This window comes from Siniperca chuatsi, linkage group LG21 (assembly GCF_020085105.1).
Source record: "Siniperca chuatsi isolate FFG_IHB_CAS linkage group LG21, ASM2008510v1, whole genome shotgun sequence".
In the NCBI taxonomy this organism is placed as follows: Eukaryota; Metazoa; Chordata; class Actinopteri; order Centrarchiformes; family Sinipercidae; genus Siniperca; species Siniperca chuatsi.
In genome coordinates, this window is record NC_058062.1 from 5,525,774 (window position 1) to 5,550,002 (window position 24,229).

Consider the following 24,229-nt stretch of genomic DNA (forward strand, 5'->3'; position numbering starts at 1 on the left):
AAAAAATATATATTTTCATGTTAATTATATTAAGTTATGGGAGTATGTGAGGAAAGCTGGTTGCACTTAAATTAGATCATCGCTGGCACAACTTTCAGCTACCTGATAAAATATTCGGGGTGTAAACTTCGGCTGGAGATCAGACAGGTTAAGCTTACGGGAGTGAAAAAATAATCGCCCTCGGTTTGGTTCAGAAACAACGGTGCTAAGTCGGAAAAAATGTGGATGTCTCGGCGTAGCGAAATGGTTGGATGGAGAGAGAGGAGCTGCTGCGCGTTGAGTGGAGGGAGACGGCGAGTGAGATGGAGGCGGGGGGGAAGGACCATCTCTGCGGGGACTGGAGCCCAGGACCGACGGCGCAGTGCTGGCTATCGTTCAACCCTCCCCTTCTTCCTCCACAACGACACCGAGGCTCACGCCGAGAGAAAGGTAAGCCAACAAAACAGCCGCTCGGTTTCATAATACGGCGAGATGCGCGATAAACAAACCAGAATAAGCTTCTAAAACCCGCAAAATCTACCTTTTAATGTTTGTTTTTGTTTTAGTATAAAGCGCCTCGCTCGGTAGCCTCTTTGTAGTAGCGAAATAAACCAACCGCTGTGGCAGGGTAAAGACGAGGTCGGCCATATCCGAATTTCTTGTCCTCTACAGCGGGGAAGGAACTGGATGTAAGACCCGGGAGGTAAATGTGATATTTTATCAAAATTACAACAAGCGACTGTTTTCTGCTAATTCCCTCCATCTAAACTCGACTATTCGCGGTATAAACGGGGTATTTGCGTGGGGGAATTAACGGTGGTTTCCGCGCCGAGACCTCCATGCGGCTGTTGACGGAACAGCCAGCCGCCTCTCTCGGTTAGCCATCAGGGATCTCGGTTTAATATCTCACCGTGCAGAGACTCGCCCTCTCTCTCCCCCTCTCTCTCTCACTGACTAGCCCAGAACCACCGACGACCGAGATCGGAAAACCCGCCTTCTTGTTCTCGCTTATGCTCTTTTGGATCGAGGGAAGGGAGACTGCAACGCCCTGGCTCTAGGTTTAAGCTCCGTTTTTCTCCGTTTGCAGTGCGCCATTGGACCTTGTCACGGTAGGTTTCCTTGCAGAGCTGAAGCATGGCGGACCTGGAGGTGTTTGTCGCGCCAGTGAAGCTGCTCAGCCTCGGATGTTAACATGTTTCCTTTAAGCCTTAGCTAACAATTTAGGTACAGTTTAACCGCGCGATATTGTAGCCAAAGCCGTTAACAGCTACCGTTAAAATGAATTCTTTCGTGAAGTTAGGTCTAGGCTCTAACGTTTGGCCGTTAAAAATATTTTACATTTTCGTCTTTCTTCCTGCGCCTCCGCAAGTCCTTCTAACCCACCAGCATGAAATTTCTCTCTGGTATTATTACAATTTGTTAAAAAAATAAAAAAATAAACCGGCTTAGTCTACATTTAGTATACATTTACGTTTAACGGTAGCTAAAACTTAGCCGCTAACAAACTGTTTTAAATTATTTGTTGTAAACAGAAAGTCCAGGTCTACCATCTACGACGCTGGATATTCTTATTAAATGCAAGCAAGCTCAAAGTTTTGTGTTAAATGCTAACATTTTTTAAAAAGGTATGCCAATAAAGATATTGGAGAAAAGTCAAATTTAAACTTCATTTTGGCGTGCCAAGTTGCCCTTGGTCATGTCTCAGCTCCCAATTTTTTTACCATCCATATGTTATGGCATTTAAGATATATTTTATGTTCTAACGGCTCCAGGTGTACGTTATGGCAGCTCTGTAGTTACACAAATGTTGGTAATGATCGTTTAAATGTAGCTAGGTCACACCGTGGACACTACACTGAGCTGGGGCCATCAAGGACACGATGAACAACGAGCGGCCGCCATCATTGGAGCACAGCTCGGCTACGCCTCGCTGAAGAATGCTCTGAGTTTTGCTCTTAAATCCCAATATTAAACGGCAAAAACTTGCTTAAAACGGTCTGTAAATACGCTTGAAACACATTTATTAACTGTAAGCGAATATTATATTGATTTCCTCGCTCCAGCCTGAGTAGACACTTGAAGAGAAGATTATAGGGTTGCATGGCGGCGCTAGATCCGCGTCCATCGGTGATGCGGCGCCTTAGTCGAGTGGCGCATTTGGCTGCAGTGCTTCCAAGCCACCATTCCTCCTCGCTTTCGGAGACCGAAAGCAGATTCCCCGTCCGTGGTCAGCTGGTCGCCTACAGCTGCCTGTCCGTCCACGTCCATTCGCTTCCTCCTTCCGTGGATCCTCCCCAACCTCCTTTCCGACAGAAAATCCTCCATTACTGAGCGGACTGTGCGAGAAAATGGTCGCTCCTGTGTGTCCACGATACTTTTGTTGTGGAATAAGGACAGCACTAATACGCCAAATTCCGGCTGGCAAAATTTGCTCGCCTGAGACTCCTGTTGTCGTAGCTAGTTGTGCTAGTTGAAGCCCTCCGCAGTGTTATTTGAGATTTGAAGCCGTCACAAGCAATAGCCTATGTCTCACCATGTAGCGTAAACGTTTAAGGGGCGGTGTAATGAACATAAACCATTATGTCGAGTATATTAAAATCCCACGACTTGTAAACATCACTTTTACTTTTATATCACAGACAATCACTTTTTTTTTCTTTTTTTTGAGAAATCAACATCTATCATATGAATAATAAACACATGAAAATAACATCATTAAATACGGTGGCTTTAAAAAAAAACACAGCTATTCTCGTTGTTGTAGCTACATATGAACCTACATGTCATGGATTGCAGTGTTTTTCTCTGTTTAAGTTAATGTTACTGTAAGATAAATGTTTGATAACTTGATTTTTGTTGCTTTTGTAGATACAAGACAGTACGCCTACAAATGAATGGAGAAATGGAGGCATCCACCCAAAGCCAAGGTGGGATGTTATTACAGCTTTGTTGACATGTATCCCACTATTTCTTAATGGAATAACTTATTAATTATGCTTTTTAACACTTCCACAATGACAATTCATCTGCTGTTATGGAAACTTTGTATATTAATCCCATAATGATATATTTTATTAATGTACTTTACAGGCCCCTGTAACAATTATAGTGATGACACCCTGTGAGATTAAAAACATAGCAGAATGTAGAATTTAGCCACTAAAACCCCAGTAAAAGAGTTAAATACATTAAAGAGTATTACACACTCACTCTTAAAAGTCACTATATGTGAATATAATAGTCTTTTTTTCCCTCAGGGGAAGGCTAATTGTACATACATAAGGATACTATAGCTAGTTTTGTAACTTAGCAGACAGTTCTAAGTGTTAATTGTTTTAATTTATCATTTCTGTGTCCTTTCTGTTGTTTTTGTGTTGTCACAGTTTGGGCACAGGATGACCTTTTAAACCTGCTGGAGGCCATGAAAGTGGCCCTGCCTCAGAAAGACCTGACTAAATACAAAACATCAGAGTCCCACCTCGACTGGCAGAAGGTTGCCTTCAATTCCTACACAGCAGATATGTGTAAGCAGAAGTGGCAGGAGGTCTCTAAAGAGGTGAGCCATTTTTCGTGATATTCAAATTGATTTGTTTATTTTCTGCCAAATTGTGCACCATTGAATTTGCACGTTTTTGTTTTTTTTTTGTGCGCCTTATCCACAGATTCGTAAATTCCGGACCCTAACAGAGCTGATAGCTGATGCTCAAGACTACATCAAAAACCCTTACAAGGGCAAGAAAATAAAGGTGAGTTAAAATAGAAATTTCACACAACTGATGAAAAACTAGCTGTTTGAGTGGAGCTCAAGTTTCAAGTCTTTTCACTCCCCTGTTTCCCCCCCTTGATACACAGAAACACCCAGATTTCCCCAAGAAGCCCTTGACTCCATACTTCCGCTTCTTCATGGAAAAGAGGGCCAAGTATGCAAAGTTGCACCCTGAGATGAGCAACCTAGACTTAACTAAAATCCTCTCCAAGAAATACAGGGAGCTGCCTGACAAGAAGAAGGTTAGTCAAAAACAGATGCCACGACTAATATATTTGGTACTGTTTGATACGGTTTCTAAAATTCTAACAAAAATATTGTTTGCTTTCCATGTCTACAGAAAAAATATGTTGAGGACTTTTTAAGAGACAAAGAAACATTTGTGCACAGCATGATGAAGTTCAGGTGAGATCACTTATTACTAGTATTCATATTTAAGTGTTATTAACACTGGGGACATTAGGCACCTTCAGCATATTTAAGGATGATAAATGCACTTAAATGTTAGTTTATGATGTGTAAATGCAGGGAAGAACACCCGGACCTTATGGAGAGCATGACAAAGAAAGGTTCAAATGTACCAGAGAAGCCCAAGACACCCCAGCAGCTGTGGTACAACCACGAAAAGAAGGCCGTGCTCAAGACACGTCCAGATGTAAGTTTAGGCATCTGCAACACAACAAACAAATTACACCCTCTTAAACTGTAATTACGTGAAACCCTGTTTTCTTTGTCTGACACCAGGCGACCACCAAAGACATTAAGGACAGTCTTGGCAAACAGTGGACGCAGCTGTCCGACAAGAAGAGACTCAAATGGATCATCAAGTCTCTTGAGCAGAGGAAACAGTACGAGGTGAGACTACAGTGATGTGTGTGATATGTTACGCCAGAGTCTTATTATACAAGGGCTGTTGTGGTGGAATTATGAAGAGCAATGATGACATACCTTCCATCTTTCTTCAGTGTTAACTGTGTTTTTGTTTGCAATATTCTAGGAGACAATGCGAGAGTACATCCAGCAGCACCCAGAGTTAAACATGACCCAAGATGATATCGTAAAGTCCACCCTGACGAAGGCTGAGAGACACCTGAAAGACAAATCTGACGGCCGACCTGACAAACCACCTCCGTGAGTCACAGCTGCAAATACACTGCCGACACATCGGCACGATGCTGGTTGTAGGCCACTGCCCTGTGAGTGGGCTATTTAAATATAATGTATTATTTGTATGTGCTTTCAGAAATGGTTACTCGATGTTCTGCGCGGAGTTGATGTCGAACATGAAGGACGTACCCAGCACAGAGCGTATGGTGATGTGTAGTCAGCGGTGGAAGCTGCTGAAACAGGCTGAGAAGGACGCCTACCAGAAACGCTGTGAACTTGTGAGTTCAGAATCATCAAGTCAAATAATTAAAAAAAAAATATATATGTAAAAATGACTAATTCGGTTTTGTCTAATAATGTCATATTTGGGGTTTTTTTTTTCCAGAGGAAGAAGGAGTATGAAATTGAGATGAACAGATTTCTCAGTGTAAGTCATATTTTTTGGTTTCTACTTCAACGTGTGTTTTTGTTGTGCTCGTAGTTTGCATGTCACACGCATCACTGTTGTCATTTGTGTGCTGTACTTTTTTGCTGCAAGAATTTCTTATGTATATTTTCTCTGCTGTATGGATCTGTAGAGTTTGTCAGAGGAGGAGCAGCAGCGCGTCTTGTCTGAGGAGAAGATAGGTTTTAAGAGGGGCGGTGGAGCCAACAGTCCTGCCTCCAAAAAGAAGAACTCTAAAGCAAAGGTATACAACGAAAGTGGCTCACACGCTTCACAATTGCTCAGACACAAACAGTGATTTCCAGTGCTCTATATTATTTTTTACTTTTTTGATCACAACAGTATAATTATATCCAAAGAAACTAGACTATTACGAGTATAGCGTGTTAAGCTCAAGTCCCATTTCCTACATGTTTGATTCTTCGTACTATTAAACAGTAAAAGTTCACTATTGATTAGCCATTTAATTAGTTACTTATGTGTTGTCGAATCCTAATCTGATTATTCCTTTGCTCTGTAACTTTTAGGCCAGTCCAGAGAAACCCAAAAGGCCAATTTCAGCCATGTTCATCTTCTCTGAGGAGAAGCGTCCTAAACTGCAGCAGGAGAGGCCGGACCTTGCTGACAGTGAGCTCACGAGACTCCTGGCCCGCATGTGGAATGAGTTGCCAGATAAGAAGAAGGTGACTTGTCAATCCAATGTGATGTTATACTGTAGTATCAGTTGTTTTATTATTTCAGCCATGGAGGGGGTGGTGGAAGACAAGGTGGCAGAAACACATTTTCAGCTGTGAGATTTAATGAGAATCCCACCCGCCCTGTGGGGGGTTGGTGCTTGGGGATTATGCAAAACCTTTAGACACGTCTCTGACTCAAAAGAGAGTGAACAAGGGACACTTTGATCATGCTGCTGAGGTTATGAAATGTACGGCCAGTAGAGTGGATCACAGGAGCCAAATCATACTGATATGTACAAATTGTAATTTTCGAATACATTTCCTAATAATCTTGTTGTCCTGGTCATTTAGGAGAAGTATAAACGCCTAGAAACAATCCTAAAGGCAGAGTCAGAGAAGAAGGAGAAGGAGGACCGTAGTCGTCTGCCAGACCCACCCAAGACTGCACAGGACATCTGGCAGCAGAGTGTCATAGGAGACTACCTGGCCAGATTTAAGGTATGCATGACTCCTGGACTCATGAATACAAACTGGTAGTTTTGTTTTAGGCCATTACACTATAAACACTGGTTTACCTGGTGATACTAAAAGTACATCCTAAGAAGGCAGAGGTAGGTCACAGGTATCCATGCTTTATTTAATTTGTTTACCTTTTTACCACCAAGTGTCATTACTCATCATCTGACATCAAATCATAGCAGATAACACTAGAATAAAAATTGAGTAATACTACGTAATAAAAGTATTAGAACTTTGAATACATCTATATATTTCCTTACCTACATGAATACTATAAAGTTGGAACAGCGTCTCGTAATGAAAATGTGTAGAATCTTCAAAAGGTTTGAAGAGGTTAATAATATTGAGAATAGAGTAATTAGTAATGAATTACAGTTGTATAATTTTAGAACTGACAAAGTGCTGGAAACTACACATAAAATACTAAGCACAGGTGCAATTAAGGTGAACCTGTGCTTTGCAGAATGACCGGCCAAAGGCACAGAAAGCAATGGAAACAGCCTGGAGCACCATGGAGAAAAAAGAGAAAATTATGTGGATCAAAAAGGCAGCAGAGGACCAGAAAAGATACGAGGTGAGTGGCAATTCACTGACGGTGTCCAGTAGAACGCCACAGCATCTGTAGACAGTACCAGCGAGAGCGAACAGTTGACTTTACTCTCCTCAACAGAGAGACCTGTGTGAGATGCGCTCACCTGCTGCTGCTGCCATTGCCTCAGGGAAGAAGATGAAGTTTGAGGGTGAACCCAAGAAACCACCATCGTAAGTTTGTCGCATCCAACCTGTCTGTGCTGCCATGTTGTGTGTATTTTATTGAAACCTTGAATGTGTGATTGTTGCTTGCTTTTAATTCCCTAGAAACGGATATCAGAAGTTCTCCCAGGAGATGCTGTCCAACGGAGAGCTGAATCACCTCCCGATGAAGGAGCGGATGACCGAGATCGGCAGCCGCTGGCAGAGGTTACCGCTGAAGGACAAAGAGCGCTACAAGAAGATCGCTGAGGAGAAGCAGAGACAGTACAAAGTCCTACTGGAACAGTGGCTTGCTGTAAGAAGTGGTTGTTTTGGGGGGGGGGTTTAAGTCAAAACATCTTGTGCACTTGACTTATCTAACATACACTTCCATCCTTCCACAGAGTTTGTCTTCACAAGAGAGAAACACTTACAAAGAGTATAATTCACAAGTAAGTCAGTTATTTCACTGTTCTGGTTAGCACTGTGCTGTCACAAACTGGATTACAAATTTGTATTTCTGTATTTTTTTTTCCATCTTTCTTATATCTTACGTTGCCATGTTTAAAACTGTTCTAACTGCTTGATGTTTCAGAAAAGGAGAACTACTGCAAAACCAGGAGGCCCCAAGGCAAAGTCCAAGAAATCTGTAAGCGGCGTCATTCTTCTTTTTCTCGTCTCATAAATCAGCTGTAGTGATGTCGTGGAGCGATGTTGTCAGCCATACCTGAAAATCTCTCTTCCCACAGGAAACGGAGGAGGAGGATGACGACGAGGATGAAGATGATGATGAGCAGGAGAAGGCCTCCTCTGAGGCAGACTCATCCAGCGAGGATGAGGATGACGACGATGATGTGAGTTGCGTCTCTCTTTGCCGGTATACAGACATGACGACAAGAAATGGAAGTTGGCTGTGCTAAATATAGTATTTTTATCGTTTGTTTGTTTGAAGAAGGAGGAGGAAGACGACGATGATGACGACGATGATGACGAAGACGACGAAGATGACGATGAGGCGGAAGACAAGGAGAACAAGTCGGAGGACAGCAGCAGCGAATCGAATTCACAGGGGTCGTCGGACTCAGATTCGGACTGAAACGGGCCGACGTCGTCATGAGACGAACTGAGCTGAGCTGAGCCAAGAGTCAAGGGAGCTCTGCCACTGTGCCAACCCTGCTCTCCTCCCACCACCAGAGGGAGCCCCTGCATTGCCTCATCCACTTCACACTCACCCACTTTTTGTTGCTGCGTTGGTGACCCTGCCCGTATGTCCAAAATCAGTTTCATTCCCTCCCCGGTGTGATGGTCATCTCACAGCACGGGGCCGCTGACATTATGCCAAAAACAGCATCCCACTGGTTTGATGATGTCATGAACATTTCTGCCGCTGGTTTCAATCTTGACTTATAGGTTCATTGGTTTAAGGTTAGAGTTTTAATGTTGAGGGTAATGAATAACTCTCCGGTGTTTTTATTTTATCATTCTGGTAATTAGTTGAAGACGGGTGGCATGAGTTGTGAACAGGCTTCATAGAGCCAAAGAACATAGTATGGTGGATCACTTTATAGAGAGGGGTGGGGGGGTGCAGGGTACTGAAAAATTGCACTCTTCAGAATGTTTCCATTAATATTTTTTTCCAGAACGTTGTTGCGTTGTTCTCTATTCTCAATTTATGATGTAGATTTTATCATTTGGTTCTTAAAGAGGTGGTATTTTTTCAGGAAAAAAATCAAGCCATTATGAATGTCTTTTTGTTGCTGGAAATTTTCAGAACTTGTTACTTACCCATGTTCTCATTTAAAACATAACAGTGCCTATATAAAGTATTCACCCCCTCTTGGACTTTTTCATGTTTTATTGTTTTGCAGCGTTGAACCAAAGTGGCTGTAATGAGGCTTTGATATTCATTAACAGAAAATGACTCTTTTAAAGGAATCCTGCAGCGTTTTAGGTGAAGATGACGTGGTGTTTGGTGCAGCTGACGTTTCAACACAGAACTGAAACTGACATTTGGTCTAATCTAACCCTCAGTAAGATGGCAACAAGCTATGTGACTTTTCCAAAATGACTTTCAAAACAAAAGTTTTCCTGTAATGTCACAAGAAAAACAGATTTATCTAAATTAAGTGAGTTTAAAAAACATTAAATTGATTACATAAGTATTACATAAATATCTAGTAGAAGCACCTTTTGGCAGCAGCTTTAAGTCTATGTGTCTTTATCAGCTTTGCATGTGTCGGCTCTGCATTTCCCTCCATTTCTTTTCACAAAACTGCCCAATCATGGTGTATAAGGGCTGTAAGTGAGCAGCAGTTTCAAGTCCTGCCACAAATTCTCTAATGGATTTAAGTCCGATCTCACTGATGCGCTTCTTGCACCAACACAGCCGGCTCTAAGCAGATTTACAGCTGTCCCATATTCTTTACTACTTTTTTTTTTTTTTTTGAATGGTTGACCTCATTGTAATCTGCAGGCTATTCTGTGCCTTGAAAATGTTCTTGTATCCTTCCCCTGATTGGTAGTTTTCAGTAAGCTTGTTGCAATTTATTCTGAATGTTCCTTTATTGTCGATTTTATTAGAAAATTGACTAACAAGCTGTTGGAGCCTCCTGATACAGGTGTATTTACTGGTCACACTTCTGATCACAATCCTGGCTTTCTCCATTCAACTTCTGTGAATAATCTTTTTTTTAAAATGCACCAGTCAATGCTCATGTAATCAATAATTTTTGTTTTATATTAGGACTTCATTTAGATCGATAAGTGAAGATTTGTTTTCACTTTGACATTAACGACTAGAGTCAAAAAAGCCTGATTACATCCGCCATGCTTCAGAGTTGTAAAACAAAAAAAAATGTCCAAGAGAGGTGAATACTTTTGATAGGCACTCTAGGATCCATTGCCATGTGTCCGTCACTGAAAGGCGTCATTTATCAAACTTAACTGACACGTCCTGTAGTACATACAAACCCATCAGTCTGAAACAATTCTGTTTGACTCAGCAGTTTGTTCTGGCCTCACCGTAATAAACAGTGTTTATTGTGTGACCGGAGCAGTTTGTCAGTGAAGGGATAACAAGTGTTTTCCACGTTTAGCGCTCAGTCTGACTGTTTTTAAAGAATATGTCACGCAGTCGCTGTATTGTTTCATTTACGGTTTATTTGAATTGTTAATAGGTTTGTTTTAATTGTGTTCTGATTCATCAGGAATCATTTGTGGATGTTGAACTCAATGGTTTTCATCAAATTTTGTTTTGAAATTGTAATGGTATTGACTGTAATCCAAATGGGTTTTGCAGTCTGATGCTTATCCCAAAAAAGTGTGCACTTAACGTAAATCTGTCCCTCTGTGTGAGTTTGTGCGCATGCATGCACAGAACTGTGTATCTATGAGGGTGTGAGTGTGTGTTTCTTTGCTTTAATGTGTGCTGTTTTTACTGTTTTTTCTGTTGCATACCATGATGTGACTGCAGTGTGCCTGTGTGGAGACATCATACCAACACCATGAATGTAGATATTGTTAAATCTTTTACAAATATTTTTTCTTTTTTCCAAAGGTCTTTACTAATTCTTCTGCTCGGCGCTGTCGTGTCATTGGTTACCTGAAAACGTTTTAATGACATGATTTCCTTGACTGTCATTCTGGGTCCACAGACAGAGAAGTACACGGCAACTATTACTAATCTGTTAGTAACGGGCTGACTGATTGAAATCATTATGAATCTCATCACTGTCTGAAACAAAACCAGCGTGGACTATTTAAATAATTCGGGGAGGGAAAAGGAACGTGATTGCTGATATTGATCGATGGGAGTTTGTAAAAGGGATTTGGGGAACGGAGTTGCCAGAGGAATTGGGGTTAAAATTTGTTGAAATTTTTCTGTAAATACTGTTTTTGTATTGAGTGCTTATTGTTTTGTTAGTGCTTTAAGTTGGCAAACCCTCATCTGTGACTTCTGAGGCCAGTGAGTTTTTCACTCACGGGGGAGGTTTTTGGTTTAATTCACCAGTTTTAGTTGTTTCTTCTCTCCCTTATGTTGGTTTATAGAGATATCTAAGACAGCAAAGCTTTACAAGTTTGTACTGCTGATCATTTGACAAAATGTGATGTTTTCTATAGCTGAGGGTGTTCTTATGTCCTTGTAGTTCAAGTCTTTGGGCAAATAAAAAATTATCTTTAACAGTTAGAAGTGTGTGTCCTGTTTTAACCTTTATACAAGCAGCGAGAATGTGGATCGATACAGCGATGTGGCCAAAGGTATGTGGACACCCCTGCTGGTGTACTTTTGATCTGGGGCTGTTTTTCATGGCCTCTTAGTTTTAAAGAAGGGAAGTCATAATGCTACATCATACAATGATATTTTAGGCAATAGTGTGCTGATACGATTAGTTGATGAATCAGTTAGTCGATCGACAGAAAATGAATCGGAAACATTTTTAATCGATCGATCATTTAAGTCATTTATCAAGCAAAAATGACTGGAATTCACTAGTTCTCCTTCTAGCTTCTGATACGTGAAGATTTGCAGCTTTCCTCTGCGTTAAAAGATTCAAAAATAAATAGCTTTTGGTCTTGGACTGTTAGTCGGACAAAACAACAATTTGAATTGGTCAGCCTGCACATTTTCCACTATTTTCTGATATCTTTCAGACCAAATGTTTAATGAATTAATTTAGAAAATCAACAAATGAATCCATAATGAAAATAATCATTAGTTGCAGTCCTAGTGCGCAGTTTGCATGGCCACATTAAACTGCTAGGAGGCCAAAAATGAGCTACTGGGCTCCTATTAACCTCCCATTCAACATGTACAGTTTGTCTTTGCTGTATTTGATTAAAAACACATTAAGGCACTGGTTCTCAAGCTTTTCTGGTTTGTGTCCCCATAAAACGAAGAAATGTCTACATGTGACCCCTTTGTCACAGGTGTAATATGCGTATCAGTCATGACCAGTTTAAATAAAATGATTATCCCTTCTCAAATTGTTTATTTTGAACGATTTTTAGTGACGTGAAAGGGTAAAACTATCCAGTGTTTCACAAAAGAAGAAATGATCAGAGAAAAGTCAGGAAAATAAACATTTTGTGTAAGAGAAATATGTTTTTATTTCTCTCCTATCCCCCAAATTCATCTCGTGACTACTTTAGGGGTCCCGACCCCAGGCTGGGAAACACCAAATTAAGGAATATGCAACATATAGGCGCTAAACTAAAATAATGAACATTTTAAAAGTAGTTTTTAACAAAAGGACCTGGCTCAAGACTATAGGCCTCAACATCAGGAAATCAAGCCAGACGCTTAATGTGTTGCAGACTCACAATTTGCAAAAAAATAAGCACAAACCAATTGATGCACAGGGGCTCCTGAAAGGTCTGGGGGCCCTGTGGCAGTTGCCTGCTTTGCCCAGTTGGTAATCCAGCCTTGACAGTTTGGGGAACGCCCTTTTCTGTTTCAACTTGGCAGTGCCCTTGTGCACATAGCCAGCTCAATAAAGAAATTGTTTTCCCAGTTTGGTGTGGAAGAACTTGACTGGCCTGCACAGAGCTCTGACCTCCGCCCATCCAACACTATTTGGGATGAACTGGAGCACAGACTGTGACGAGTCAGGCCTTATCACTCATCATCTCCTGATGCCTGAATGGGAGCAAACCCCTGCAGATTCCTTAGTCTTGTGGAAAGCCTTCACAGAAAAGTGGAGGCTGTTACAGCAGCAGAATAACACCCACGGGTTTGGAATGAGATGTTAAACAATCGCATAGGGATGTAATGTTTAGGTGTCCACATACTTTTGGCCATATAGTGCGCATTATTGGTACCGATGACCTCATTCAACCACTCAGGCACAACTAACCGATCACAGATAAGAAACGACGCTCTCACGCTCAATAAATGATGTCGTAAGTGGGTGGTGTGTCCCGGCCTGCGTCAAGCGCCTGACAGTAATACCGGAAGCACGGTGATTGTACCTTCAAAATAAAATCATCAACAGGGCAATAACTGCGTCACACAAATCTCCTAGCAACCACAGCTTTTAGTGGTCCACGAAAATATTGGCTAATTTGAACAGGGCTAACAGAGTGAGATCTGAAAATCATGTGTATAGGATGCTTTTGGTAACATTTTTGAAAATGTATGGTAATAGCGGGGGCAAAAATAACATAAACGTCCTTTAAAGCAAACCACTACAACAAGTATGGCCTCAAATCAGCGCCTCTCTGAAACAGTCTCAGCATGGCCTAATCTAACAGTAGTGTGCAGTTGTTTGAGTTGTATTGACAGGTGTTTCTCACTTACACGTGGGAGACAGAATAGGCCTTTTTAATGGAAGACATTTTGACATGTCACAGTAGGAAAAGCACAGGTGTAAATAATAAAATGAATGTTGGCTGAATTCCATTTAGCTGCTTCAGTTTCAGGGTCCTGGTATTGAGCATGCTGGCTCACTGTCACACTTACTGGAGCACTTAATGGAGCCATTGTTAATGTTATTAGGAACACCTGTGCTATGCCTACTAGTCCAAATGTCTGCTGTGGGATAAGGCCTATATTAGAGACACCTGAATCCACACCTTTCTGACACTCTGTGAACAAAGGCTGAGCATTATATTCACAAAGATATGATATATTGTACGACTATTGTTTTGAACAGTGGTGGAAGAAGTCAAAATCTAATAATTTGGCCTGTAACTGAAAGTCCTGACTGAATTCAAAATGTTATCTGAGGCGGAAAAAGTGTAAATAAATTTAAAAAAGGCCCCTGTGTGTGATAAAAACCCAATAATGTAATATATGATTATATATTATATTACTGGGTTATTATTACTGATGCCTTAATGTGATTACTGATGATTTAATGTTATAGGTGGTCCATGTGGAGCTGATTATAACTACTTTGTACACTGTTTAGCAGTTTATTCTATTACAATGTATCATATTTTATAAGTAAATGTAAATGTTACATCCACCACTTGTAGCGATCAGTGGTGGATGTAACTAATTACTCAAGTACTTTACAATTTTGAGGTGCTTGTACTTTAGTGTTTCCATTTTATGTTGCTTTATACTTCTACTCCGCTACATTTCAGGAGGAAATATCGTACCTTTTACTCCTTTACATTTATCTGACAGCTGGAGTTACTAGCCACTTTTCAGATTATGATTTTTACAAACAAAGCATACGATCAATCTGTATAATATGATAGTTATAGATTAAACTACATGACATCGTGGTATTGCTAGTTTTACCTAACTAAAATATATGAGTACTTCTTCCACCACTGGCAATGATTTGCATTAGAGGCATTTGCTCAGCGTACTAAACACTTGAATTGCACTACTTTATGTTCATTGCACTGCTGTGCTGCCCAGTCCAATTCATTACTGTACATATCCATCAGTATACTTCTGTTTATAGTAATGCCATCTGTATATAATGTCCATAGTACCACTATCCTGCATTAATGCACACGCTTTATACCCTGCACTTGATTATTGCTCTTCTGGTTAGACCTAAACTGCATTTCGTTGCCTTGTACTTGTACATGTGTAATGACAATAAAGTTGAATCGAATCTAAAAAAAAAAAAAAAACTAAAAAAAACTTGAAAGCTCATCCTGGGAAGCAAGGCTTTTATTTTTAAGGTCAAAACCGGAAGTCCGTTGTTTTATTTTTCTGTTTGGTCCTTCGCTGTTGGCCTCCTCGGTGTCAAGCGGGGTTGTAACGTTAATTTAATCGACACCTGCGACAACAAACAATTTAAAACGAGCATTTTGTTTCACCGACGTTAAGAGGATGGGCGTAGCTGAAGACCAGGCCTCTTGTTAACGTATTTTCTGTGGACTGACACGGTGATGTTGCCTCCGTCAGATGAACTGCCTGGTTCAGGCTGAGTTTTCTGTGTGACAGGGTAAGAGGAAACAGTTTTTGGTGATTTCAAAAACATAACATTGTATCCGAGTGTTTCGCATCAATATGTTTCCTTCATCTCAAGCTAGCTAGTAGCAGGACTAGCTAGCAAATGCTAACACTACAAAGTAATGTTAGTTGACGTTTAAACAGTTGAGATTGAAACAACTGTCATTACCTGCGTTTATATTGTTGCTCTCTTCTGTTTTTCCCCACCAAACGTTAGCTAGCTAGTCGTTGACGAAGTTGCTTAGATGGGTGTTTTAATGTTTAAAATTTAGCTTTTCTTGCAGTGTTTATAGTGTAAATAAAGACGCATCTTGCCTCAGGTACCACACCTGACGTATTAATAAAAAAAATGCGTATTACTGTAACAAAATGAGATGTAATCTGGTATGAAATAAAATGTTAATCATCATATTGCTGTTAATAATATTTCCAGGTTTAGTGTTGGGGGTGTGTGCTCTCAAATTGTACTTCTTCTGAAGGGAATGGATGTTTTCTGGCATGTTTAATTTAAGAAAAACGCATGACATCACCTATTAATTTATATATTTTCTTCTCTTCAACAGAATGAAGGCATATCCGCAAGAAGTGTTGATAGCTATTTTAAAAGTAAGTATTTTGCAATCAGTTTGATTCATGAACTGGACCCTTGATGACAGATTGGATTTGTCCCTCTTTAATCTGTTACCTGTTGACTATGCTGCTGGCCTTCTCCTGACCTTCTCACGATCGTAAAATTTTTCGAGTTCAAAATCCTCAGGTCAGCATCTCATTACCTTGCTATCAAGATTTCCCATACAGATTTTCAAATGAAAATGGAGGATATGCCCCTGTCAGGCCCAGACAACACCAAGCTGGAGGTGAGTGAAATATATATAAAAATATAAATATAATTTGTAATTCCTCCTTTAACTGTCACCCACAGACAGACGTTATGTCTTTCATATGTTTTTTTATGTGGCATCCAGTTTGTGTTTGGTTTTGCATTATCTTGCCATCTTTCTTGTTGTAGGCCTTGGTCCATGACATCTACTCTGAGCTGGTGGAAGATGCCTGTTTGGGCCTGTGTTTTGAGGTACATCGTGCTGTGAAACAGGGCTATTTCTTCTTGGATGAAACGGACCAAGAGAGCATGAAGGAGTTCGGTTGGTGCCATGGCTTCCAGTTTGTTCTGGTCCATTTGTCTTCTCGTTTTTCTTTGGTGTGTTTGCCTACAGTATGTGCCTTTTTTATTACACAGAAATTGTGGATCAGCCAGGAGTGGACATATTTGGCCAAGTGTACAATCAGTGGAAAAACAAAGAGTGTGAGTGCCCGAACTGCAAAAGATTAATAGCAGCGTCTCGCTTCGCCCCGCACTTGGAGAAATGTCTCGGCATGGGACGCAACAGCAGTCGCATCGCCAACCGCAGGTCGGTCAGTGAAGGTCATTCAGGACTGACTTTTATATTGATCCAAAATGGGTATAAACATTTTTTTTCTTTTCTTTTTACCTTTTAACAGGCTAGCCAGCAATAATAACATGAGCAAATCAGAGAGTGATCAGGAAGACAATGATGACCTCAATGATAACGACTGGTCGTATGGGGCTGAAAAAAAAGGTGAGCGTTTAAAAAAAAAAAAAAAAAAAAAAAAAAAAAAATTATAACTTTAATTTCCACTGTGCCAAGAGAATAATTTAGGAAAACTCCAAGTTGCTTTTACATAATAAACAAACTTCTTATTTCCATGTTACAGCCAAGAAGAGAAAGTCAGATAAGGTATTTTTGCATTTGTTTTCCCCCTTTTGCAGAAGATATTAGAGTAAATTGTATGTATGTTTTAATGTGTATAATGAGGTTAATCTAATCTGAATGGTTTTCTTTGTGCAGAATCAAAATTCGCCAAGAAGATCCAAATCTATAAAACACAAAAATGGTGAGTCTATCAGGTATTTAGTTTCTAGTGTAATGGGGAAGCTTTGGTCCATGCACCTTTCTGAATGTGGTGTAAATGTTTGAAATGATTCTGGACCTGCTGCTGGATGTTTTGCCCGAGCACCGTGTTGCAGATCAGATTCTGTGCACGGATGTACGTGCTGTTGAGTAAAAGGAGTAGTTTGACATTAACCTGAAAAACAGAAGTGTTAAAATGTCAATTTGCGGTTTTACGGGGGTTTTTGTGGAGCAAGCTCTTGCAGGAGTGCTTTATTTCTAATATCTGATTAGCTGCAAGCTAGTTCCCAAATATATAAGTTGGAGGGGTTGGACGCCCTCTCGGCCTTTTGGCTAAGATCAAGACGCCCTCTTGATTGTTACTTGAAATCATCTGCCCAGGGATTATTTCTCTTTTGATGACGTGTGAATGGTTCTAATGCTGTATGTGGTATAAATAAAGATGATCACCAGCTTTGTCTTGTTTTTTCCAGGTGAGCTTGCGAGCGGCGTCAGTTCAGAGCCTTACAAGGTGACAAATCCTCTTTTGTTCATGTTGCCTGCAAGACCACAACGTTTGTATTGTACAGTACAACATATTGATAATGGTTCGTGGTCTGTCTTTCATTTCAGTACAACTATAATACTGGCATCAGTTATGAAACTTTAGGCCCTGATGAAGTCAGATCCCTTTTAACAACGGTGAGCAACTTGCATGAATGCGCCCAAGCATGTCAATCTTTTTACAGTCTATTTCTCAGGATAAACAGTCATCTTTACTGCTCTCCTGTTTTAATTAAACAGATGTTGATCATTAAAATAGTGTTTGTTTCTACAGCAATGTGGGGTGATCTCTGAGCACACCAAGAAGATGTGTACCAGGTAATTACTGTATAATCCACCGGCACATAGATAAAATAGTGATGAAACTTCTCCACTCTGGGGAAAACTGTTAACTACTTATGTGGTGCTAATATCTGGGATAATGCAGGATAGTTTCAGGTACTGTAACAGCTGGACTTGTGATGGTGTCGTTATTCAATCCAAATTCGGAGATCAGTGTCTTTAAATCCCTCAGTTTGTCTCCTCTGTGAAACTTTGTCATGAAAACTAAATCACTTAGAAATGCTGTCTGAAACTGAATCTGTCTGAAACATGATCAGTTTCATCCGCGTATTTATGAAAATGATGTTGGGACTAACTCAGGGGTACACAAGTGGCAACTCATTGCATTTCATTGTTTTAAAATTTGTCTGGACCAGTGATTGAATTGTTTTTCTCCCCAAAATGAAATACCAAATTCTGCAAAGAAACAACAATGATTACACAGATATTTTTAATAAGACCATGGAGGACCCTGTCAGTGACCAACCTCTAACATTTCATAACCTTTAACACCTCATTGCTGCTCTGCCCCATCTGATTGGTCACTGATTGTGTCCGCAGCAGTCTGTCCCACCTCCCTCCCTCCCTGTGGCTGCATGTATGCAGGCAAGGCGATGCGGCCGTCAGTCAGGGATGTATAATGCCACCTTGTGTCCCACCAGGTCTCAGCGATGTCCCCAGCACACGGACGAACAGAGGAGGGCCGTCAGGGTGTTCCTCCTGGGGCCGTCCGCGTGAGTCTGCCCTGTCCCCTTCCTTACCCCCCCTCCCCCCACACACAAGTGTACTTAACAAAAGTCATGTTTGAATGAGTGTTGTGACCCTCGTGGTGCAGGTGTTTGCTGATACAGTTCACTGTTTTCTGATCAGGTTGCCTTTGCCAGAGATAGGAACAGAACAATGCTGCAGGTCAGTGTTGTGAATACTCTGTCAAAGAGCTGTTATTTGCAGAACTGTACCAGAGTTGGGAGAGTACACCGCAGCTGAAGGGGAGCTGAGTATTCTGTGACCTTGTATCATTAATAAAAAAGGTCATACATTACGTCCAGGTTTTTTCCTGGCCCATATTGGGGGAGCACCTGTGCCAATCAGCATGTGACACATGATTCATCAAACTCTGTGGCCGTATCTGCATTATTCGTGCAAGCAATTTTGTCATCCATTCATGTAACTTTCGACCACAAACCCCACATCATATTTCAAGCTTTAGAAAATGTTGATCAATATTCACAAGTTTATCTTATGGTTTAAAGTGAATACCATATACTGAAAATTACAACAACAGGGCTCTCTGGTTTAACAAAAAATAAAGGGCATGTGTTGACAAATTGTTATTGACATTCTTGTCAGGTACATCATGAACCAGGTTGTCAATAACAAAAAAAAATCAAAGGTGATGACCTATCAAGCTGCTTTATGGCAAAAAAGGCTATACAACACTAAACAATAGCTAAATGGATAAATAAAGATAAAAAGTTACAAATCCAGTTTATCTGCTTCCATATTTTTAAAGGTTAAAAATTGCAGCACAGAATTTCAGAGTTGATATTTTAGAAAAGATTTGGTACTTTATTAACTGAATTTAATGCATGACCTCCTTAACTATGTCCATATTGTGGTGGCATTGGCTGGTTCCACTTACACAGAATCATTGTCCTAACTAGGAGAGAACAGAAGACTATCATGTTGGCCTGAGACCCACTCAAGTGAACATCCCTGGGGGTCACCCCAAAAAGTGCAATGAATGGAGATGGTCCTAAGATTTTTTTTTGTTTGTTTTTTTTTGTTTTTTTTTCTCCCCTAATGAGTTGGTTTTCCAAAGGTTGTGTAATTTCAGACATGTCCCGAACATATGTAAATGTGTAGCTGGTTCCTGTTTGCATCGCTCACATGTGGGATCAGGGTCTACTCTAATCTTACATGGTCTTGCTCATTGTCTTTATTAAATCTCTTGAAATCCTTTAGGGTGCTACCAGCCATGAGAAAAGAGTCCGCTGAGTTCACATGAGTGTGGGGCGAGCACTAAGAAATTCTTTTTACATTTTTCTTTTTATTAAACCATTAGCAACAGTCCTCTTACACACACAGATGTTCTCATTGTGCGTGTGAAGAACCTCACAAGCCTCCTACCTACCCACCTAATTGATAACAGTAAAGTCACAATTTCACAGTAGAGACCAGTTGTAGCAACTTAGACTAGAGATCCAACAGAAGTATTAAGTAAAGTGGTACTATATTACCATTCAGAAGAGGAGAGTTATTGAAAATGCAAGTAGGTGGGGAGCTTTTGTTGAAAAATGGCAAGTATGTCAGATAATTGATGAGTAACTGGTACTCTGTGCTGTAGAGATTATATTAATCTTACCGCCCCTTTAACAATTTCTTGACTACATTTAGTATACCAATAATGTATTTTATTTTTATTACTGTGTGGTCGGTCAGAGTTGGGTGTGAGTTTTGTCCTCACCAGTCCAACAGGATGTATCTGTGTCTGTGTTTCTTGTAATAGGCCGTTGCTGCCTGATGCAGACGCTGTGGTGGAGAGCAACAGCTTTGACATTCCAGATGGACAGACCCTGATGAGCCGCCTGCAGTGGGAAGACTCCCCCGATATTTCACCCACCGACTCTGCCTCATCTAAAGCCAGTAAGGAAGGAACATGCATTACGCTGAAAGTTATTTTTTGATCAAATGTAAAGACAATTTATAGATAAATTTTCTGTCCCTCTCACAGGTACCAACCATTCGGATTCTAGGAGGCCCAAGAAAAAGAAGAGGACGTCTCTTGGTTTGAACAGTGGAGGAGGAAGTCTGACTGGAGGAGGAGGAGGAGGAGGAGGAGGAGGAGGCAGCAGCAGCAGCAGCTCTCAGAGTAATATCAGCTTATCAACCAAAAAAAAGAGGCCCAAACTCTCAGCACCTTCTATTTCCAGTCTCTATGATGACTTAAACTAGCGTAAGCCCTGTCTGTCAGACCAGCTCTTGCCTCCTCTATTAGGACCCTCCTTTCATACCTACATTTACAGGCCTGAACAGGATGGGATTAAACTTGATTTAGGAGTTCTTATTCATTCAGCCTCGACAAGTTAGGCAATTTAATGAACATTTCTCCATCTGTATGATGAACAGCGGTCTAAAAATTGTGGGTGGTCACAGAGTCCATTCAGAATATCTCCAGGAAGTTCACCATTCGCTCATTGTAGTAGTTTCAGACAATTTGGTCAACACAGACAGCTGCTGTCACCCTAAGCCAGAACTCAGGATGACTAGACACTTCAGTCATGTGACACTTTTAGTTGTTGGTCCATTGAAATTGCATTAGTGACTGACTGGGGGTTCTCAGAAAGGTTGTTTCAGATGTCACATCCTCATAAGTTTCAAATGCAGGGAGGCCTCCAGCTGTGAATCAGAAAGTGTGTCCGTATGCCGATAAAGTCACCATTTCAATATAGTTACACTATATAGCCAAAAGTATGTGGATACATGAACATTACACTCATGTAATTGTTGAACATGTCATTCCAGGGATTTGCTCCATTAGTGAGGTCGGCCACCGATGTTGGGTAATAAGGCCTGGCTCACAGTCGGCGTTCCAGTTCATTCCCAAAAGTGGATGGGGTTGAGGTCAGGGCTCTGTGCAGACCAGTCAAGTTCTTCCAAAACCAAACTGGGATAAACATTTCTTTTATGGATCTGGCTTTGTGCACAAGGACATTGTCAGGTTGAAACAGGAATGGCCTTTCTCTGTTGACACAAAGTTGGAATCACACTCTTAGCTCAAATATCATTGTATGCTGTAGCATAAAGATTACTTTTAATTGGAAATAAGGGGCATAGCTCCAACCATGAAGAACAGCCCCAGACCGTAAGCGCACAGGCATGCAGACTGGGGTGTCCACATACTCTTGTTCATATAGTTTAAGCAGCTCTAAGATTTGTCTCAAATGACACCATCACTACAGTCTACTTAAGCTGAACAGCAGAGACAGAGGCTTTTTTCAAATTCACAAATTACAACTGAGCTGTACAATATAATAGAAAAATATGATTTTTTTCTTTTTATTGTATGGTGGAAAGAACTGTTTTATCACTTAAAAAGACCCCATAAATGGCCTTTTTCACGGCAGCCATTTTGACATGACATAGCCGCAAAACCAAAGGTGTCCTTAGTAATCTTATTAAGGGCTGCACTCTGTTTAGCTTTCCTAATTTCAGGGCCCTGCCACTGTACATGCTTGCTCACTGACATGGTTTACTGTGATACATAGCAATCGTTAACAGAATGAATTGCATCTGTGCTTTTCCTGCTATGACAAGTTTAAAATATCTGCTGCCCATTGGGAGTCTTTATTTATTCATTCACCCTTTTCTGGAAGTTAAATGCAAACAGAACTGAGTTTGTACAAAATGCCAACATGTCCCTTAACATCTAAATTCCTAATTACTTTTTTCTTAAATTACTAAAGCATGAAAAGGTTCAAGTCTTAAATTTGGCTTTCTGAAACCTTCAGTACTCTGTTGGCGATCCTGTGACCTGTCCTCCTTTTTAGACTCTGTGTACATTTCACTTGGTTTTGAGTAGATATGTGGACTTCAACTGCTTTCAGTTCAACACGTGACACACGTATACTGGAGTACTTTTACTTTTTAATTCTAGCATTGTATTGCACAGTTGTGAGTGCCTCTGTATGCTGACTGTCATGCAGTCACTTTTTCGTGTGTGTGTGTGTGTGAGAGAGAGATCATATATATTTTCATAAAACTATGCATCCTAGAATGTGACGTTTTTGTGAAAGTATGTGAGCCATTTTAAATATTTAACTTTTTGTTTACATCAACAATATATTTAAGTTTTTATTTGTCACTACCTGTGAAGTGATACTGTATGTATATTATTTTTGTGTAAATGCAGATTTTGATATTTGATGAGCCAGTAGGCTTTTGGGGCACATGTACAGTACAAAAGTAATCATGAATCCAACGTAACTTTCTTTCCTCTGTACAAAACTTGTCTTTGTGTAGTTTCTGCTTATAGATCACATCATACATTAAGTAGATCAGTGCTGCAGGTCTGCTTGTCATTCATGATCACGAGTGATAAGTCTGCATCTTCTACGCCTATAACCAACAATGTCTAATGTAAAAGTTGTAAGACATATATATAGTACATGCTTTAGAGGTCGGATGCACTATTTCACTAATCTTGTTGATATCACAGTTGATGTCTTAGAAAAGCATTTTAATTTGTTTTTCTTATAAATTGGCTTTACAAACACAAAAACCTTACTGTTTTAGTTATTATTAGAACTGAGTGCATAGTCAGGACATCGCTGTAAAACTGAAGGACTGAAAACTACTGGGAGGTAGAGAGTTTCAGAACAGTGCCATGGGTCCTAAAGGTGCGTTCGGCAATATGCAAAGGACAACAATGTCTTTGTATCAAGTCTTTATTTTCCTCATCAGAATCAACTCGCTAGTGGAACCAAGGAGTCAGTTTTTAGGAACAGAATAGATAACGGTGCTCAAGTCCATCAGCAGCCACAGAGCTGCCGCCTGAGCCCGATTCACTCATTTGGTGGCTGAAATAAATATTTATTTAGCAGCTCTTTATTCAGAAATAGAGAATGGCTCAAATATTCACTATGTTTTTGTGTTTGTCAATGTTTTATTTCCAGGTACTGGGGGAAGGGTGTTCCCTTTTTTTTTTAAGTCAAGGGGAAGGTCCAAAGAAAATATTAATACTGGCCAGGGAGGGCCTTGTTTTGTTTTTTTAAAATCAAAGAAATATAAGACTCAACCCCCACTCCCAACCCACCCCAATCATTTTCGTACAGTACCTAAAGTCAAGAGCTTTCAGTCGTGTGTCTCAAATGTCATGAATCTGTCAAAGCCTGATTGAATTTCCAGTATGGTGAACTTCTGCTTCTGTCGATGTGTGTAGTAACTTTGAACGTGCCCTTTTAAATCTTTTCCAGTAAAGTCTTGTGATGTGCACTAAAGATAAATATAGGTAGGTAATATAGGTATGATTAGATTCTTAAGCCACTTTTTGTGGATAAAGCTAACAGCTGATGTTCTCTTGTGGCTCTTTGTGTATCTGTGTGCAGTTCAAGGGCAATAACAAAGAATGCGTTGTTGTGGGTTTCCAATATTTTTCCATGCACAAGCACAAATCTGTGCATGCGTGAATGACTGTTGTATATGAACATAATGTGATACATAGGTTATTTTTCTTCACTGTCATGCATACTGGTGTTTGTATATAAATAAACACAAACGCTACCCAGAGGCTCA

At 40.4% G+C, this 24,229-nt stretch overlaps 2 protein-coding genes across 8 annotated transcripts; both read left to right on the forward strand.

The window, feature by feature from the left end:
- Positions 1 to 290: 290 nt before the first annotated feature.
- On the forward strand, positions 291 to 11,405 carry ubtf (upstream binding transcription factor). Of its 5 annotated transcripts, none has more exons than XM_044181383.1 (21): positions 291 to 429; positions 2,848 to 2,906; positions 3,363 to 3,535; positions 3,642 to 3,725; positions 3,832 to 3,987; positions 4,086 to 4,150; positions 4,274 to 4,400; positions 4,490 to 4,600; positions 4,743 to 4,876; positions 4,989 to 5,130; positions 5,238 to 5,279; positions 5,431 to 5,541; positions 5,825 to 5,980; positions 6,326 to 6,472; positions 6,957 to 7,067; positions 7,164 to 7,255; positions 7,352 to 7,541; positions 7,630 to 7,677; positions 7,821 to 7,874; positions 7,975 to 8,079; positions 8,178 to 11,405. In XM_044181383.1, exons 2-21 carry the CDS (start codon positions 2,870 to 2,872, stop codon positions 8,319 to 8,321), a joined length of 2,229 nt encoding a protein of 742 aa, XP_044037318.1. In that variant the 5' UTR covers positions 291 to 429; positions 2,848 to 2,869; the 3' UTR covers positions 8,322 to 11,405. The 5 variants fall into 5 exon arrangements, 4 of the variants coding, with proteins under 4 accessions (XP_044037318.1, XP_044037320.1, XP_044037319.1 ...); XM_044181385.1 differs by lacking the exon at positions 291 to 429 and adding an exon at positions 436 to 682; XM_044181384.1 differs by lacking the exon at positions 291 to 429 and adding an exon at positions 690 to 1,088.
- A 3,472-nt stretch (positions 11,406 to 14,877) lies between these two features.
- Positions 14,878 to 24,217, forward strand: atxn7l3a (ataxin 7 like 3a). Of its 3 annotated transcripts, XM_044181390.1 has the most exons (15): positions 14,878 to 15,132; positions 15,704 to 15,746; positions 15,926 to 15,997; positions 16,150 to 16,282; positions 16,378 to 16,549; positions 16,641 to 16,738; positions 16,875 to 16,897; positions 17,009 to 17,054; positions 17,545 to 17,582; positions 17,684 to 17,752; positions 17,889 to 17,932; positions 18,598 to 18,669; positions 18,806 to 18,844; positions 20,445 to 20,581; positions 20,670 to 24,217. In XM_044181390.1, the coding sequence occupies exons 2-15, from the start codon at positions 15,705 to 15,707 to the stop codon at positions 20,888 to 20,890; spliced, it is 1,206 nt and encodes a 401-aa protein (XP_044037325.1). In that variant the 5' UTR covers positions 14,878 to 15,132; position 15,704; the 3' UTR covers positions 20,891 to 24,217. The 3 variants fall into 3 exon arrangements, with proteins under 3 accessions (XP_044037325.1, XP_044037327.1, XP_044037326.1); XM_044181391.1 differs by lacking the exon at positions 18,806 to 18,844 and having other exon boundaries at positions 14,880 to 15,132; XM_044181392.1 differs by lacking the exons at positions 18,598 to 18,669; positions 18,806 to 18,844 and having other exon boundaries at positions 14,879 to 15,132.
- Positions 24,218 to 24,229: the final 12 nt, after the last annotated feature.